Source organism: Meles meles, chromosome 8 (genome assembly GCF_922984935.1).
Source record: "Meles meles chromosome 8, mMelMel3.1 paternal haplotype, whole genome shotgun sequence".
Lineage (NCBI taxonomy): Eukaryota > Metazoa > Chordata > Mammalia > Carnivora > Mustelidae > Meles > Meles meles.
Genome location: NC_060073.1, coordinates 56,729,134 through 56,747,153, shown reverse-complemented (window position 1 = coordinate 56,747,153; position 18,020 = coordinate 56,729,134). Strand labels below are relative to the sequence as shown.

At 39.4% G+C, this 18,020-nt stretch overlaps 2 protein-coding genes across 2 annotated transcripts; both read left to right on the top strand.

Annotated features, from left to right (window-relative positions):
• The first annotated feature begins 1,010 nt into the window (after window positions 1–1,010).
• Window positions 1,011–5,880, top strand: LOC123948726 (olfactory receptor 52H1-like). The gene is made up of 3 exons (XM_046015889.1): window positions 1,011–1,101; window positions 4,049–4,181; window positions 4,932–5,880. Exons 1-3 carry the CDS (start codon window positions 1,011–1,013, stop codon window positions 5,878–5,880), a joined length of 1,173 nt encoding a protein of 390 aa, XP_045871845.1.
• An 11,196-nt stretch (window positions 5,881–17,076) lies between these two features.
• On the top strand, window positions 17,077–18,020 carry LOC123949565 (olfactory receptor 52H1-like). Its single transcript, XM_046017095.1, is given in 2 exon segments — window positions 17,077–17,242; window positions 17,245–18,020. Coding segments are annotated over 2 exon segments (942 nt in total).

Sequence of the window (18,020 nt, the reverse complement as noted above, 5' to 3'; positions counted from 1 at the left end):
TTAGCTCCTGTAAGATTTTGATGAGTTCTTTCACATAGAAGATCAAAACTGAGGTCAGTGCTTGAGGCTAAGAATGAGGGACGGGATTCCTGCCTTAAAACCTTAAAACACACACACACACACACACACACACACACACACACACATCCAAAAGCTGGCATCAAACCACTTTCTAGAACTACATTTATAGGAAGTGGTTTACTTAGGGGTGTGACAAGATAGAGATACATTCTGCCCCAAGGAACTGAACAAATCATTTGTCTGTCCCAATGACCATCAGTAATTCCATGAAATGATTGCTGATCAGGATCAGAAGAGAACACATTAAGCTCAGCTGGGTATACATATACCTTAGTGCTTAGGAGATACAGAGTGTTTAGGAGAGTCAGATGAAGTAACTAGAAAAATGAGCACACCAAAGAAGCCAAAAAGAAAGAGAAAAGTCAGAGGGAATCTGCCCCTCCGATCCATGGTGCAAACCACCAGGACTTGTGAAAAGAGGCATTATATATGCACACTACAATATACCTTCAATATGCAAAAACTCACTAAGAAGCAAGCAGACCTGAACAAAACAAAATGAGATGTTTAAAAGCATCTATTATTGTCAATATAACTAGAAATTAAATTAATCAAGAACAGTAAGTTATTTTGGCAAACATAATTTGCAAATTCTGAAGCTTTGTGTGGTAGATGGCCCCACCTTTTTTTTTTTTTAAGATTTTATTTATTTATTTGACAGAGAGAAACCACAAGAGAGGCAGGCAGAGAGAGAGGAAGGGAAGCAGGCTCTCCATTGAGCAGAGAGCCCGATGTGGGACTTGATCCCAGGATCCTGAGATCCCAGGATCCTGAGATCATGACCTGAGCTGAAGGCAGCAGCTTAACCCACTGAGCCACCCAGGCGCCACTAGATGGCCCCATCTTAAACCTCTGTGATTATGTTAGGTTACATAGTCATGAGGGATTAAGATGACTATCAGACGAAACTCATCAGTAGACCTTAAAATATGGAGATCATTTCAGAATATGTAGCTGGCTCACATGTAATCATAGAGATTCTTAAAAGTGGAAGAGGAAAGCTCAAGGGGAGAATCGGAGGTGAGTTGAATATAGAAGAAGGGCAGAAGTAATACTGCTTTCTTTAAAGATGGAAGAAGGGGGCTTCTAGATACCAGAAAAAGGAAGGAAAGAGTTTCTTTTCTACAGCTTCCAAGAAGAGAAGCAGCCTTTTCAACACCTTGATTTTAGCTCAGTTAGACCTAGGCCGAAGTGAGCTACAAAACTATAAGATAATTACTGTGATTTGTGGCATTTTAAGCCATGGAATCTGTGGTCATTTTTTAGAATAGTTATAAAGAGCAAATATTCTGCATCCCACAACAAAAGAGTATATGTATTTTTAACTGAGTTATAGTGGACATATAACATTGTATTGGTTTCTAGTATACAACACAATGATTCAATATTTGTATACACTGCAAATGTTCAAAATGTTCAAACTAACAAGAAGTCTAGTTAGTAATTATAATTATAGTCACCCTGCTGTACCTTACTTCTCCAAGACTAATTTATTACCTAATTGAAAGTTTGTATCTTTTGACCACTTCACCCATTTTGTCCACCCCTCACTCCTTGCCTCTGGCAACCACTATTCTGTGTCTATTCTGTGTATTTATAAGTTAGGTCATATAATATTTGTCTTAATCTGACATATTTCAGAATAGTTCACACGTTCTGACATATTTCTGACATATTTCACGATGCCCGTGAGGTCCATCTATGTTGTCACAAATGGGAAGATTACATTATTTTTCACAGCTGAAGAATATTCCAACACACACACCCACACACACACACACCCGCACACACACACACACACGCACGTTCATCCATATCTTGGCAGTTATGAATAATCTTGCAATGAACATGGGTATACAGATACCTTTTTCAGTTAGTTTTTAAACCCATTATTAGGGAAATTAAAGACTACATTACTAATACAGTATATCATATTTTTAATATAAAGATACAGTATTATAAAAGTATCAGGTATTTCCGTATTGATATACCGATTCTCTGCAAGCAAAATCAAAACTCAAAGTGTGTTTGGTTATAAATTTAAAAACTGCTTATAAAGTTTTTGCAATGCAAAGTGCAAAGAACAGCTAAGAATTTTTTTTTTTTTTTGGATGGGGGAGAAGGGCAGTGGGAGAGGAAAAGAATCCCAAGCTCACGTGGGGTCCAGTCTCACGACACTGAGATCATGATCTGAGCCCAAATCCAGAGTCAGATGCTAAACCAACTGAATCATCCAGGCTCCCCTGAGTAAGAAATTTTTTGAAGAAAAAGTTGAAAATTTCAATATCGAGACTAGAAAACTTTGTGTTTATACAATATTGGTACAAGTTTATCCAAATAGACTAATTAAAGAATATCACATGTACAGGAACATTCTCAGGCCTCTGAGAATTCTGTCTCAGCCGACTCTCTAAATTGTCTAGACTGAATCTCCTAGGGATCCAATACCCACAGCCTACTGAAACCACCAAGCTATGTTCCATCTCAAAGGAAAAGAGTTAATATGATTGACCTCATCCGTTCTCTGGGGATGGAAAAAAAATCGTGGTACCCACATAACACGAGTTCTATCTTCTGGGAATAGAAGGTAATGCATAAAAACTTGCATCTCACTTCTATGGAACATGTCCCAGCCTAAAATTTTCCTTGTTTCCATCTAAACAGAGATTTTCCACTACTCCTATAAAGCAAGAGATAGAAGACAATTTGGTGAGCTGAAAACTACAGCCAATTAGGGAAGAGAAAAATGCTACACTGGTTCTTTGATTTTTATCCAACAGTGTAGCCTTGGGTTTACTCAGTGTCCAAGTAGGGTCTCTGTGCTAGAGGACATGACTCTGGGAGAGAGGAGTTCTGCTGACACCAGTGATTCCATAAGAAGACAGCTCCTCACAGAAAACAACTGACTTGATCTGCAGACCAACTAATGTGACCAGGAATACAGCAGGGAATCCACAAGGAAAGAAGAGCTCTTTGGGTAAAAGAAATGAAGTCAGAATGATTCAGACTGAAACAGCAAACCTTGGTGTGTATGTTTTCTGTTGACCTCCTTTGTAGTTTAATGATCAGTACTTTATTTTTCCCCTTTGAATGTATTTCCTGGGACCCTGAGCAAATGTGCTTCTTGTCAGAGGCAGGGATTCTGTGCTTCAGGAGACTGAGTTGCAGTCTAGCCTAAATTTTTACATTTGCTGGCTTTCTCAGTCTGCCTACTTTTAATAGCACAGGAGATGAGGTGGCCGTCCTTTTAAGGACAATTTCATGAAGACTCTGTTGTTTCCATTATTCTAATAAGTCAGTGTCCACAGGCTTTTAGCCTGTGTCAGACCTGAAGATGGAACTCAGGGCATATGTTCTTATGAGCGTGGAGGATGAGTCATGGTTGGGGCTGGGGCAGGGGGCTGCTTTTGGACAGCGGGATCTAGTTACATTCCTCCCAGTTTGATGTCTTGTTCACTTTGGCTAATTCAGGTCTCCGGCCATGACAGAATCATCCCCTATGTGAGAGAACCTTGGTATATAGAGCTTTGGCTGGGATTCTGGCTGAGATACCACAAAAACCCTATATGGCTCATCCCATTACTCCCCACTTGTCACACACCTACAGATTCCTGCCAAACACAATAATATAGAGCTGCTGGGACTCATCCTCACATCCCTCTTCCTTTCCATCAAAGCTTTTTGAATGACTTTGTAAATTTATTGGAGAGGGTAAGAACTAAACCTCTTCTAAACTGGCCAAGGGATGATGACTCCAGGTGTCCAGACCTCTCAATGCTGTACTTCCGGCCTCATGGCTATTGGTTCCCTTTGCAAAAATTACTTTAAAATAGATCATACAATACAGTTAAAATGGAAGTGCAAAAGGCAGGCTCTAATTAGTCCAAAGATGTGGTCCAAGCACTGGCACACCAGACATGAAAACATTCAGGCAGCACTATTTTATTATTTTTAATTTTATCTCTAGGAAGTGAGACTCTGCTCTGCTTGACTTGGTCCAGGCCAGTCACCCTGGCTGATATCCGTTATGCAGGCATTGTCATACTCACTGGTGGCAGAGGTCTGTACCCTACCAAGTTAGGGAACAGAGATCCTCCAAGGTTTCGGGAATCATCCCTGAGACCATAAGTCATCCTCTGAGCTCACTGCCCTTTGCCCGAGTCAGGAGAATGCTGCTTACCTGTCCCCACGCACTTGCTGCTTGATGCCTTCTCTCATTTTCGCATCCCAGGAAGCATCCCTCCTAGTCGGAACCATCTGTCAAACCCTGTGCAACAAATCTCCTGTATCACCCACAGCTTTGGAATCGGTTCTTTCTTTTCCCTTCCCTTTTCATCCTTTTCTACTACTCTACTGAAATCCTGCAGTTTATTATATCAAAACTATTGTTGGAAACATAGTATTTGCTGTATAAAATTCCAACACTCACAGCTCATCCCATGTAATAATTGCAATATTTCCTGCTTGTCTCCCTCTCCCACTCTCCCTTACTGATGTACACAAACTACTTCTTCTTACACACAATATGTTTTCTTTTTTCTTGAGCCTGGGCCTATCCCACATAATCTACATTAAGAAAGGGACACAGTTACTGAGGTTTAATTTATGAAATTGCTGACCTACAAAAATAACCCTGCTGTAAGGTGTATTAATAAAGGTATAAAGGAAATAAAGTGGGGCCTCTGGCAAAGAAAAGGGACAATAACAAGTCAGTTCTATAGGTGCCAACATCCAGGGGACAGAGGAAGCCCGAATGTGACAATTGTTGTCCCCCGCCACGGTCAGCCTTAGCCCATTCTGACAGCTGATTTGACTTCAGGGCTCCAAGACCAGAGGGTCCCAGACTGAAGAGACCATGTATATAATATGAGCTGTTACAATCCCAGTTCCTTCATCCTTGTGGGAATACCTGGTCTGGAGAGGTTCCACAGCTGGATCGGGATTCCCTTTTGTGTCATCTATGTTCTGGCTGTTGTGGGCAACTGCACCCTTCTCTACCTCATTGCTGTAGAGCACAGCCTCCATGAGCCCATGTTTTTCTTCCTCGCTATGCTGGCTACCACGGACTTCATCCTGTCCACGGACACAGTGCCCAAACTACTCAGTAACCTCTGGCTGGGCTCCCAGGAAATTACCTTCTCTGGCTGTCTCACCCAGATGTTTTTCCTCCACTTCAGCTTTGTAGTGGACTCAGCCATCCTGTTGGCCATGGGATTTGATCGCTATGTGGCCATCTGCTTCCCCTTGAGGTACACCACCATCTTGACTCCGCAGGTGGTCATCAAGATTGTGGTGAGCATCATCGTGAGGAGCTTCTTCATCATCTTGCCAGATGTGTTTCTGGTGAAACGGTTACCATTCTGCGGGACACGCATCATCCCACACACATACTGTGAGCACATAGGTGTTGCTCGGCTTTCCTCTGCTGACATCTCCATCAACATCTGGTATGGATTTTTTGTGCCTGTCATGACTGTTGCCTCGGATGTGATCTTTATTGCTGTTTCCTATACCTTCATCCTTCATGCTGTCTTTCAGCTCTCATCTCAGGGTGCCCACCAGAAGGCCCTCAGCACCTGTGGTTCCCATGTCTGTGTTATTCTCATGTTTTACACACCTGCCGCCTTCTCCATCCTTGCTCATCGCTTTGGGCACAGTGTCCCTCGAAATGTGCTCATCCTGTTTGCCAACTTCTATGTGACCATCCCCCCTGCTCTAAATCCTGTTGTCTATGGAGTGAAGACCAAGCAGATCCAGGACAAATTTATTCTTCTCCTCTCTTTAAAGAAGACACAATGAGTGGGGAGGATCACTGAAGGAGACGTTGAGGTAAAATTCAAGTAGGTGAAATTTTATGTAAGATGGGAAACATAAAAATAAAGCTGTAACTCCTATTAACCTGATATTTTAGTGTTCTCGCCATGAGCAAAGTATGGGAAGGGAGGAAAAGAGAGAAAAATCTTCTGACTTTCAGAAAATCAAGCCTCTTCTTGGTTCAGTTTTCTAACCACTTGAATGAAGAAAGTGATGATGGGTACACAAGAGCACTAATGCTCAGGCTTACATTTTTCCTGCTGCTAATTTTGAGACCTTCAAAGGCTAGATATTTCCTAATATACAACTCACCCCTGTAGTTTTCAGTTCATGAGTTAAAGACAAAAGTTCCTGTGTTCCTTCTTTTAGTAGCTATCAATGCTCTCAACTATAACTACCAACGTTTTGGCTTTGAGCTTCAGTCCCGAGTCTATACATTATTAATCTCCTCTTCTCTGTCCTGTACTTGCTTTATTTTCTCCTTATCCTTCTCAAATTACATAGAGCTGATTATCTTTTGTTTCTGTTTTCTTCCGTTGCATGCTCCAAGAAAAATTTCAGTACCATTGGTCCATATTTTACAAGTTTTAATTAATTTAATTAAAAATAATTTATTTTGGGTGGCTCAGTGGGTTGAGTGACTGCCTTCGGCTGGGGTCAAGATCCTGGAGTCCTGGGATCGATCCTAAGTAAGATTCCCAGCTCCGTTGGGAGTCTGTTTCTCCCTCTGACCTTCTCCCCTCTCATGCTTTCTCTTACTCACTCTCTCTCAAATGGATCAATAAAATTTTTTAAAAAATAAAAATAAAAATAATTAGGATAATATTAGTTAATTCATTACACAGATGAAATGGAGATTTACAAAGATTACAGAAAGACAATTAGTGGATTTAGGATCCAAAACCAGGTCTGTCTGATCCAGAATTCTTTATCCAATTGCTTCCTGAATATCTACCCACTTGAATGGCTTACAAATGCCTCCCACTTAATTTTTCCAAAACTGACCTAGAAACTAACTTCCTCCACAAAAAGTGCTCTTCCTGTTCAGTGTTCTTTTATGGCGAATGATGGCACTACCACCAAATGAATTCCCAAGCCAGAAACCTGTGGCTTGTCCTTGATTTTTCCTATGTCATGCTCTAGCAAAATTAAATCAATATTTGGGTTCAAAGTGCTTATAAGTCACATCAGTAGATATATACATGAGATTCTCACTTTCATCATGACCATAGAGCTTGCCTCTGTCCTTTTCTACGATCTGTCCCTCTGAGAGTATTTCAGAGTCGTCTTAATTAAAGGAGTTCCAACCCTGCTCCATTCAATCCTCTCTCTCTCAAAAAGCTAGAGTGGTCATTTTCGAATTCATATGATTGTGTCACTTTGCACCTTGCATTTCCTCAATAATTCCATTGTCCTTAGCATCAATATAAGGAATGGAAGAATCTAATGAAAAGAGTGATCTTCTGTAAAAATCAGAGATTTACATTCAATTTATATTTGTTTACACTTCATTTATGTTTTTTTCACTTAATTTGCACATCCCTGACGCTTTGAGCAGGTAATTTCAGAAGCAATGTTCTTTGTGTGTGTCATACTCAGTGTCTGGTTCTTTAAAACAACAACAACAACAACTTGGCGTGAGTAGAGTGTGTATTAAGTAAAGCTGGGTAGGAACCATCTATGTTCCTCTTAAGAAACTCTCAGGATAAAAAAATGCCCATTTCCTACACTCTCCACTGAAAAAGACGCCATAAATTTAATCAAGATGAACATGTTAAATTATTCGGGAATAAGAATTAAATAGTAAAATTCGTATAAGGAGGTAAGATCCTCTGTGTGTTGGGGGGGGGGTCTGCATGTGTGTTGACATTTTCTTTTATGTCTGTAAGCCCTTGGGGTATTCAGAAGATGCACAGGTAGGGCTGCTTTATCCAAACCCCAATTACAAACCATCATATTTATTTGCCTATTTATTTGTCTATCCACACCTGCATTATGAGCTCCTTGAAGACAGAAACTTAGTCCTAGGTATCTTTTTATGCCCTTTTACATGAAAATATCTGACACACCATGTGTTCTCAATAAAGGTTTCATACACATTCAGACTTTATTGGAAACCCCTTCTTGATGTCATTATCCTTAACTTTTCTTTTCTTCCTTCTCTATGCAGTTTAGATTGCAGCCATTGTCTTGTTTATCCTAAACTCAACTTGTTCTAAACCCTACTGTCTCTCTTACATAGTCCATTGAAAAAAAGGACTCTGAATGAAATTACCACTGTATTTTGGGGAAGTTAGAGATAATGACTGCACAAGATAGACTGATGCTACTGTTGATGAATTACACCACCATAGTTGCCTACTTTCAGCTTCTCCAATGTATCACATTTCTCCTTGTCTCTTCTACCTGTGCTTTCTCTTTGTTCTTTGCCCGGCAGTTCCTGTTTAGGTTCCACTAAAAATTCCCTCTGATATTCCCTTTTCAGTCCTTATATTAGAGCAGTATCGCTCCTATACATTCTCATTGCACAATGGACCTTTCAATGTAGGACTTAGCACAACTTTAATAAGATGACTGGTGGTATACTTGGTTGTTTAGTGTCGGTTTCTCCCTTATATATCACATAGTTTGTAATAGACATTTAATAAATGTTTGCTGAATAAAAGAGTTGAAAAGAATGAGGTCTTTTAAAAGATTTATTTGTTTATTTGCTTGTTTATATTACGTTAGACATCATACAGTACATCATTAGTTTTTGATGAAATGAATGAGTTTTAGTGAATGAACAAAATCCTTTTTGTTTGGTGAGCACCTACCTGGATTTGTAACTCTGCATAATCAGAGAGAAAATTATGGAGAGTCATGGAAAAAGACTTATTTTCCCACAATAAATTGATAGTTGTTTCTCCACGTATTCTTCAGCGCCTTTCTTTAATTTAAACATTTCTAACTTATTTTTCCCTTTTTAGAGAGGCAGAAACTGATTTCCAAAACAATGAAAGTACTTTGTTAGAGCACAAAGGAAGGGATGAGCAGAACAGGGAACATACCAAATGATTAACCACTAGACTTTGAAAGTAGACGTCCTTGTGGATCTAATGGGAGGTCATACCTGGGGTTCTGTTGGAAAGATGAGACTTACCTGGCTGGCTTGCTATGATTTAAGATTTGTGTGTGCTTTGTGTTAGACATTTGTCCTAAACACATAGATTAGAAGCCTGTAGCCTGAAAAATGGACTAAATACTGAGTTAATGATGATTCTCCAGTGAGGGAAGATGGACAGAACTACCAAGCAAGACTGAACACTGAAGTGAGTATCTGAGAGGACAGGCCTCTTCACACCTGGAGAGATGCAGTCCCAGGCAGAAATATCTCCAGGGTTTTGATATATAAGGCTAGAAGCTGATGTTTTTCAATCCAATAGACATTTATTGATTTCCCACTATGAAGTACCCTCAGCCAGGGATTCAGAGAAGAATGAAACAGTCTCTGCACAAGAAATTTTAGGAGTTCTATAACTGGGCTGACACATGGTAGAATGACTCTTGCCAGACTTTCTTTATTCTAACATCACAGATTCCAAAGTTTCTAATCCACCACTAACATGAGCTGAGGTGTAAGTTTCTAACTGGGAATGTATTAATTTGGTTGAATCCTTGTTCATGTCCCACAATGACTTGAAGCCGTGGGACCTGAGGCCTATAGGTCCTCTGGGCTCATGACCTTCTGTTCTAACCTGTCTTTAATCCCTGGAGATGCCAAAGGAAATACATTTGCACTCCACTCATTCAGGCTCTGTGTTGGTCTTCCCTCCTGTGAGCATGGTCTTATGTCTGTCCCTTATGCCCTTTTTTCTGTCCTTACTAATCCTGGAACTGCTTCTTTTGTTCTTTGGTATGTTTTTCACCTGCTGTGTTCCTGCACACTCTGATCATCACCTTGCCTTTGCAAAGCAGTTCCGGGACCAGGATCTACAAGGTATAAGCCGTTGGTGAGCCTACAGAACTATTAGGGAGTAATGGAGTAGAGCCGATGAGAAAAGGAGCTGGTGAGGAGGAATGAGGAAGGTGGGGAAAGAAGGGGCTCCAAGGAAGAAGAAAGGACCAGATCAGAATTCTTCAGATAGATTATAAAGCTGATACTCATGCAAAGAGAATGGTGTGAAAGAGAGGTGTCTATTAGGAGCTTAATTCTGAGCCCCTCCCACTTATATTCCTAAGATGTTTCTATGATTTTTATAAGATCAGAAATGCTATGGATGCATAAACAAACAAACATTAGTGGTCATGATAGATATAGAATTGACCATTTCAGACTGGGGCCAGACACATGGAGATTGAAATTTCATATGCTATCTCAGAGTTTTTTTTAGTTTATCTTGTATGTGTACGCATGGGTTTATATTTGTGGATGCATTTATGAATGAGTGTCCTGTTGTTGTTTGGGGTAATGTGGGCAAACACCAAGATATCCACCCTATACAGCATAGCAAGACACAAATCCAAAATGAAGTCCAACAGTTGTTTTTTGGAATGGGTCGTAAAATAGTCCTTTTTTGACCCACGAACCAACCATGGATATTCTTTTCTCTACAATGGGGCAGAAGAAAGATATGCACATAGACACACTTAGCATAAAAAAGAGAAATAAAGTCAAAGTATGGATTGTAATGCTTCATAACTAAGATATTACTGAAGAACCTGTCCTTTGTTTAGTGCTGGAGGAGATAGAGTATGTAGAGATATTGGATGTTTCATTGCCATATTCCTAGCCTTAGGAGGGAGGAGAAAATGGCTCAACAATCAATCAGAGACCAGTAAATAGGGTAGGAGTGGAATGCTTGCTAAATGTAAAATCCTATTCAGCAATCTGTAATCAAAGAGTACTAAAACTAGTAGATTAAAGAGAATGTGTAGTAAGTGATACCTAAGAAGTTTCATGAAAGGATATGTAAAGCCACAACTTTCTTCTGCATATAGGTCTTTGAAGGTAGGTGAGGAAAGTGCTGCAATTTCCCACATCTAGCTGCGTCCTTCCTTCCACATCATCTTTTGGTAGCTTTCAGTGTCAGTGGATGGCTTAGGTTTGTTTGGTGGGAGCCTTCATCCAGTTTGGAAGTATTTACATATGGGAAGCAACTTTTCATGCTTGTCCAGATCTTTAATTATCCAGTGTTTAGGTGGAGGAGCCCACCTTGTGTTATTATGGTAGGCCGTGAGGATATAAGACTGAGGGAGAGGTGGGTGAAGGATAGGGTATTCACGACACTCTTTGCATGATCAAGTTCATTAGTGTGAAGTCCACTGGGCCCTCTGCCATGCATTTACTCCACAAGAACTTATTGAAGACTCTGTGACAGATACCGATCCAGGGATAGAACCGTGAAATAAGCAGACACGGTGTCTATCCTCTTAAAGCTTACCACTTATTAAGTAAGAAAGCTAAGTAAAATAAAATGAAAATAGTGTGGTAAGTACTCTGATCGGATAATATGGAGTGCCAGGAGTGTACCTGGGAATGTTACCTAATTTGCATATTGTTCAGGAAAGCTTGCTGTGTGCTGTACATGAGAGGGTTAGCTGGAGAAAGATAGAAAATGGGCCAAGCTGAAGAAACTTCAAAGACCAAATATAGGAGGAAAAGGAATCAGACAAGGGTATTCCCCAGAGCTGAAGATTACATGGGAGGTGTGTGTGAGGTAGTCAGTGGACTAAAGTTATCTGCCTTTTGATATGGGAGAAGGCTTTCTGGCTTCTTCCACTTTGATAGTCTCATGTGGGGTCTGGTGTTAGTTAATATAATACTTGTTTATAAGTGGAGAAGGAAAACTATTGAAAAATATTGAAAGTCTTTAAAGTGACATTGAGGAACTACATGGGTGTCGATAATACCATGGTGTTAGGTAGAGAACCCTGAGTTCCTTGCAAATTCTTGTTTTGAGAGTACGCAACAATAGATCTATCAATGTGGATACTGCTCACAAGACCAGGTGATGTGTCTTCAAATTAAAATTCATTTGCTTACCTAAGTAGATAGTAAATAAATGGGCAAGTTATCTTAAAAATTATTCGTAAAATCTTGAGACAGGTGGTGCCCAGGTGGCTCAGTGGGTTAAAGTGTCTGCTTTCAGCTCAGGTCATGATATCTGGGTCTTGGGATTGAGCCCCATGTCGGGCTCCCTGCTTAGTGTGGAGTCTGCTTCTCCCTCTCCCTCTCCTTCTGTCTCTTCCCCTACTTGTGCTCTCTTGTGCGTTTTGCTCTTTCTGTCTCTCACTCAAATAAATAAATAAATTCTTTAAAAAAAATCAGGAGACAAAGTAGAAGCCAAGAAACCAAATAAAATAAGACAAACTTGACTTCAAGTTCTTAGAGATGGAAGAGTTCACTGATGTTTCCATACCTTTACTACTTCTCTATCCCCCCTCTATCAACTGGCAAGTCCTGTCTCTCATCTTTCTGGAACCCCTTAAGCTCTTCTGTTACATTAACTTAGGCTGTCATTTTCTACCTCACTACAGTAATTATACTGGTTCTTTGTTTACAGAATGAGTTCCTATTCCATCTGGGCTTATATTAGGTCTTATAAGTAGTGTTCGAATAAATGAATATATTTAGATATCACAAAATATTTTTACTAGCTTTTAAAACAAATTTAGAATATTTTCAGGCTTCTTACACACTCAGAAATCAATTGTATCCCACATGAATTACCTGTTTTTTAAATATAAGGCATACTTGATAAAATTGTCTATTTTGGGGACCATATGGAGGGAGATAGATCTCTGACAAACTTTTAATTTTACATAAATTGGTTTATTTAGGTTTTATGATTCTCATCAATCATGTTTGTTAATGTATATATTCCTGAAAGTCATTATATTTTGTCAGAGCCTGAGATTTGATTTCAAAATATCATTATTGTTAAAAATGTATCTGCCTTGTCATTAGAATTCTTTTATCTTTTTACTTTGGATTTTTAAAAACTTTTAAAAAATATTTTATTTATTTATTCATCAGACAGACATCAAAAGTAGGCAGAGAGGCAGAAAAAAGAGAGGGGGAAGCAGGCTCCCTGCTGAGCAGAGAGCTTGTTGATGGACTTGATTCCAGGACCCTGGGATCATGACCTGAGGGGAAGGCAGAGGCTTTAACCCAGTGAGCCAGGCAAGGGCCCCTTATCTGCATTTTAATCCTTGTGTTTATGTAGTTCAGATTGTGGCTTTAAAGACTTAATTCTACTGATTGTATTTTTTACTCTTTTCTTTTTAAAGTAATTGATTTCCAATTGTGGATATTTAATATACTTATTTCTTATTCAATTGATAATGTGTTTGAGACTAACATTTTGCATCTTTTTTTTTTAATATTGATTTTTTTTATTTGTTTATTTACAGCATAACAGTGTTCTTTGTTTTGGCATCACACCCAGTGCTCCTTGCAGTACATGCCCTCCCTATTACCCACCACCTTGTTCCTCAATCTTCCACACCCCCCCCCTTCAAAACCCTCAGGCTGTTTTTCAGAGTCCATACATTTTGCATCTTAAAGCAGCTTCTACTACTTTTGAAGTGTTGCTCTTTAGTGAATCCTTGAGACATTTTCTACTCTGTATCTACCTTTTTGACTGTCTTATTTGATATTTGCTGGTTATTTATTCACCTAAATAAGTTTCTTAAAAACCTCAGTCTCATACACATTTCAGGTGTATACATTTCTTTTTTTTTTTTTTTAAGATTTAATTTAATTTATTTGACAGACAGAGATCACAAGTTGGCAGAGAGGCAGGCAGAGAGAGAGGAGGAACCAGGCTGCCTGCTGGGCAGAGAGCCCAGTATGGGCCTGGATCCCAGGATCCCGGGATCCTGATATTCATGACCCAAGCAGAGGCAGAGGCTTTAACCCACTGAGCCACCCAGGTGCCCCGAGGTGTATACACTTCTAATATAAGTTGGTGGCTTTATTAATTTACATGTATCTTTTTGATTCTTGAGGAATTTTATTTTACTTGGTGTGAATCGTGGGTCCATAATTTATTTTTAATAAGTAACACATAATTTTCAAGCTACTTTGGGATTATCCAGTATTTTCTCACTGATGCTCATTCATCCAATTGCATATAGTATTACAAAAATTATAGTCAATTTTAGGGCCACTAATTCTGCTCCTTGCCATATGCATTCTTGAGCCAGCCGTATACTATGTAATTTATTCATGTGTTTAATTTGTTTTATGTGTTTATGCATTTAATACATATATTCAAGTTAATCATGCCATTTTATTTTTAACTCATAAATGGCATAATCCCTCTTTTTATTATCATTTAAAACATTTTCTTTACATAGCTTTTACTTTTAGAAAATATTCTGAAATTATCTTACCCTTTAATTATATTACCAGGTAATCTTCTCTGTATCATTCCAATTTCAGTACGGGTGCTGGAGAAGCCAGCACTATTTTGTCATCTTTTGATTCCTATACACAATAGCTTTACCTCATTCTTTTTCAAAGCTATATACTCTTCCACTGTATGAACATACTGTAAATGATAAAATCATTCCCATATTAAAAATTAAATGGTGCCAGCATTTCAATTTGTATTTTTCATACTAATTTCAATCAAATTTCATATTATATATCTTGCTGCTATGAATACCTTTTTGAAGAGATTTTATTTATTTATTTGAGAGAGAGAAAGAGCACCTGTGTGTGAATGAGAGAGAACACACAACCAGGGGCAGAAGGAGCAAGTTGGGGGGCAGAGCGAGAAGCAGACTCCCCAGTGAGCAGGGAGCCCGACACAGGGCTTGATCCCAGGACCTCAGATCATGACCTGAGCCGAAGGCAGATGCTTAACTCACTGAGCTACCCAGGTATCCTTGCTGTGAATAGCTTCTGTCTTTTTTTTTTTTTTTTAAATAACTGTGTATTTGGAAGCATTCCTATATGGAACTTCTGGGGCAATGGATATTGGATTTTATGTTTTTATACACATTGGCAAATTACTATCTAAGAATGTTATACACCAAACCCTTCTAAAATAGTTGCGACAACTTATTTCCTCAGACCCTTCACATATTATCAATAAAACCATTAGTCTTTTTCAGTCTTCCTTAATTGATAATATGCCTCATCATTCATGTTTTATTGAGTTAAATTACTTATGAGACTGAGAATATCCTACGTATGTATTATACATTAGAATTTCTTCTTATACGACTTTATTATTCATATCCATTGTCAATGTGCCACTTGATCAAAGGGCTTTGTTTTAGTGATCTGTAAGAATACTTTGAATAAATGTTTATGGAATTCCATATTTTCCATTTGGATTAATCTTTAATTGTGTTGCTTTTCTCATGGAATTTATTACTTCCTGTTTTATTATCTTTTCTCTGCAGTAGTTTGTCCCTCTAATTTCCATTTTGTCCTTTCTTCCTTAGATATTATCTGGGTATATCTGTGGTAGGGGATATGGGATGTGGGCAAGGTGGCCTATACATGATTCTCTGGCAGTAAATAGGGAACCAAAATTCTGGATCTGAAACCTAGCTGAGGCTTTTCTATACATTGGCCTCTGCCATAACTCTATTTTTAATGAAATGGACTCCACCTAGATTTGAGCACCGAGGATATTTTCTGTTGCTAACTACCAGCCTTGCCATTTCTTCCTATCTGAAATTATAGTCTTTCCATTTTTCTCTTCTTTCTAGTTGGAACAGACTTTACATCACATCTGCCTTTAATTGCTTAAGGCAAATTGGTGCATCTGAGTTAGAATGCAGAGGTCTTGATGGGAGATGATAACATGTGGGAGAGAGCAGTCAATGCAAGCACAGAAGTAAGAGGATGTAAGACAAAGATCCTTAGGGAATGAGCTCCTGTAACATGAGCTTGTTTGGAAGATGAGTGAGATGACTATGTGTGAAAGAATCGAACGGAGATAATTTCGAGGTACCCAAATTGAGAAACTGCTATACTATCATTTGCTGAGTTGGAAAATATTATAAGAGAAACAGATTTGGAGCAATGGAAAGAGAAGTAGGGTAGTTTGGTACATGCTGAACTGGATACACCTGTGGCATTTCGAAGGTGGCAGCATGGGGTAGCTAGTTTCAACCTGAGTAGAGAGAAATAGCTTCAAAACTACAAACATCAGAATCTTAAACATAGGAATCACAAAGTCATGGCATTTGGGGATATCACCCAGGTGGAGGTTGTTGACTTAGAAAGCAGCAGACATACATAGAGCACTATAGAGTATCAATATTCAAGAAGAGTAGAAAGAAAAATGAGTGACTACTGAAGTTGGAGAAAAAGATTTGCGTATCATGTCGCGAACAGAAGAAGTTTGAAGGAAGGACACAACTGTTTCAATGAAGTCTCACAAGAGTGAGTCGTTATATAGATTAGACTGGGGCAAGAATGCTGTGGTATAACTTTATCCAGAGACTGGGCTGCCCTTGCTGAGATATCTTCTGTGAGGGGAGGAGGGTTCTGTTCTTTCCTTGAGACCAGTCTGACATAGTGAGTTCTTGGTAGGTGTCTTCTCTTAGAAATTTTCCGACTTGAGAATATCTGAAGGCAGAGTAAATCACCTCAACTTTAGCTTTTAGAGGAGAATATTTGTCTCCTCTTTATGTTGGTGAACTTTGTTACAATACTGATAAGAACCAAGGCAGTTGTTCTGTTGTGGAGAAAGAGCGAAAAAGAAAAGAGACTGCATGGTCTACTTTGGTGTTAGACATGGGACATGTATTTGTTTAACCCCCTCAGTTGTTATTCCACTTCACCAGGGCTGGGACTTTACAGTGAGCTTTGTTCCAAATCCCTAACTAGTCATTGTCTCTCACCAAACTGTATTTTGGGCACCTATTTTCCTAGAAAACCTCCTGGGCTGCTGGTAATTGGGCAGGTCTAAAATTTTATGACAGGAGTTATGTGATTTGTGTTTCTGGGGAAAAAAAAAATTTTATATCATTTCTATTATGACTTAAAATTGTAATGAAAACTTTGTCAGGTATTGATTAGTAAAGAGAAGGGACAAGTGATAGTTTATCACTTTACAGAGCTGAAAGTGGGGGATAACACTGAAGAAGTCTTAGATGGTTACTGTCAATCACTGTAACAATAAGCTATGATATTTTTATTTTCAGTCTATGAGACGTATCCAGCCCAAGACCATGGTGGCCTCATTCAACTTGAGCAGCTTCAATCTGGGCCCCTTCATCCTGCTGGGAATCCCAGGGCTGGAGGAGTTCCATGTCTGGATTGGGATTCTCTTCTTTATTATTTACCTTGGGGGTCTGGCAGGCAACAGTGTCCTTCTCTACCTTATTTCCATGGAGCGCGTGAGCCCATGTTCTTTTTTCTCTCCATGCTGGCTGCTACAGATATCATCCTTTCTAATACACGTGTACCCAAAACATTCAGCATCTTCTGGCTAGGTCCTCAGAAAATCACCTTTCCTGCCTGTCTTTCTCAGATGTTCTTTCTCCACTACAGCTTTGCCATGGATTCTGCCATTCTGCTGGCTATGGCGTTTGATCGCTATGTTGCTATTTGTTTCCCCCTAAGATATACCACTATTCTCCCCCGTCAGATTATTACTAAGATTGAAATGGCTATTGTTGACAGGAGCTTTTTTATCATATTCCCATGTGTGTTCCTATTAAAGCGACTCCCTTTTTGCCGAACTCTCATCATACCGCACACATACTGTGAGCACATAGGTGTTGCCCAGCTCGCCTGTGCGGACATCTCCATCAACATCTGGAATGGCTTTGCTGTACCTATACTGACTGTTACATCTGACCTGATCCTTATTGGCATCTCCTACACTCTCATACTCCATGCCATCTTTAACCTTCCATCCCAAGATGCCTGCCAGAAAGCTCTCAACACGTGTGGTTCCCATGTTTGTGTCATTCTTATGTTCTACACACCAGCCCTGTCCTCTGTTCTCACTCATCGTTTTGGTCACAATATTCCACACTCCTTCCATATACTGGCTGCCAACCTCTATGTAGCCATCCCTCCTGCACTCAATCCAATCATCTATGGGGTGAAGACCAAGCAGATTCGGGAAAAAATCATCCTACTCCTCTTCCCTAAAGGGAACCAGTGA

Coding starts and splice junctions, on each gene's coding strand:
- LOC123948726 (XM_046015889.1), top strand. CDS start 1,011: ATGGAGATCATTTCAGAATATGTAGCTGGCTCACATGTAATCATAGAG. Junction 1,102..4,048: donor GCTCAAGGGGAGAATCGGAG/GTGAGTTGAATA, acceptor TTTTATCTCTAG/GAAGTGAGACTCTGCTCTGC. Junction 4,182..4,931: donor GGGAACAGAGATCCTCCAAG/GTTTCGGGAATC, acceptor CCCAGACTGAAG/AGACCATGTATATAATATGA.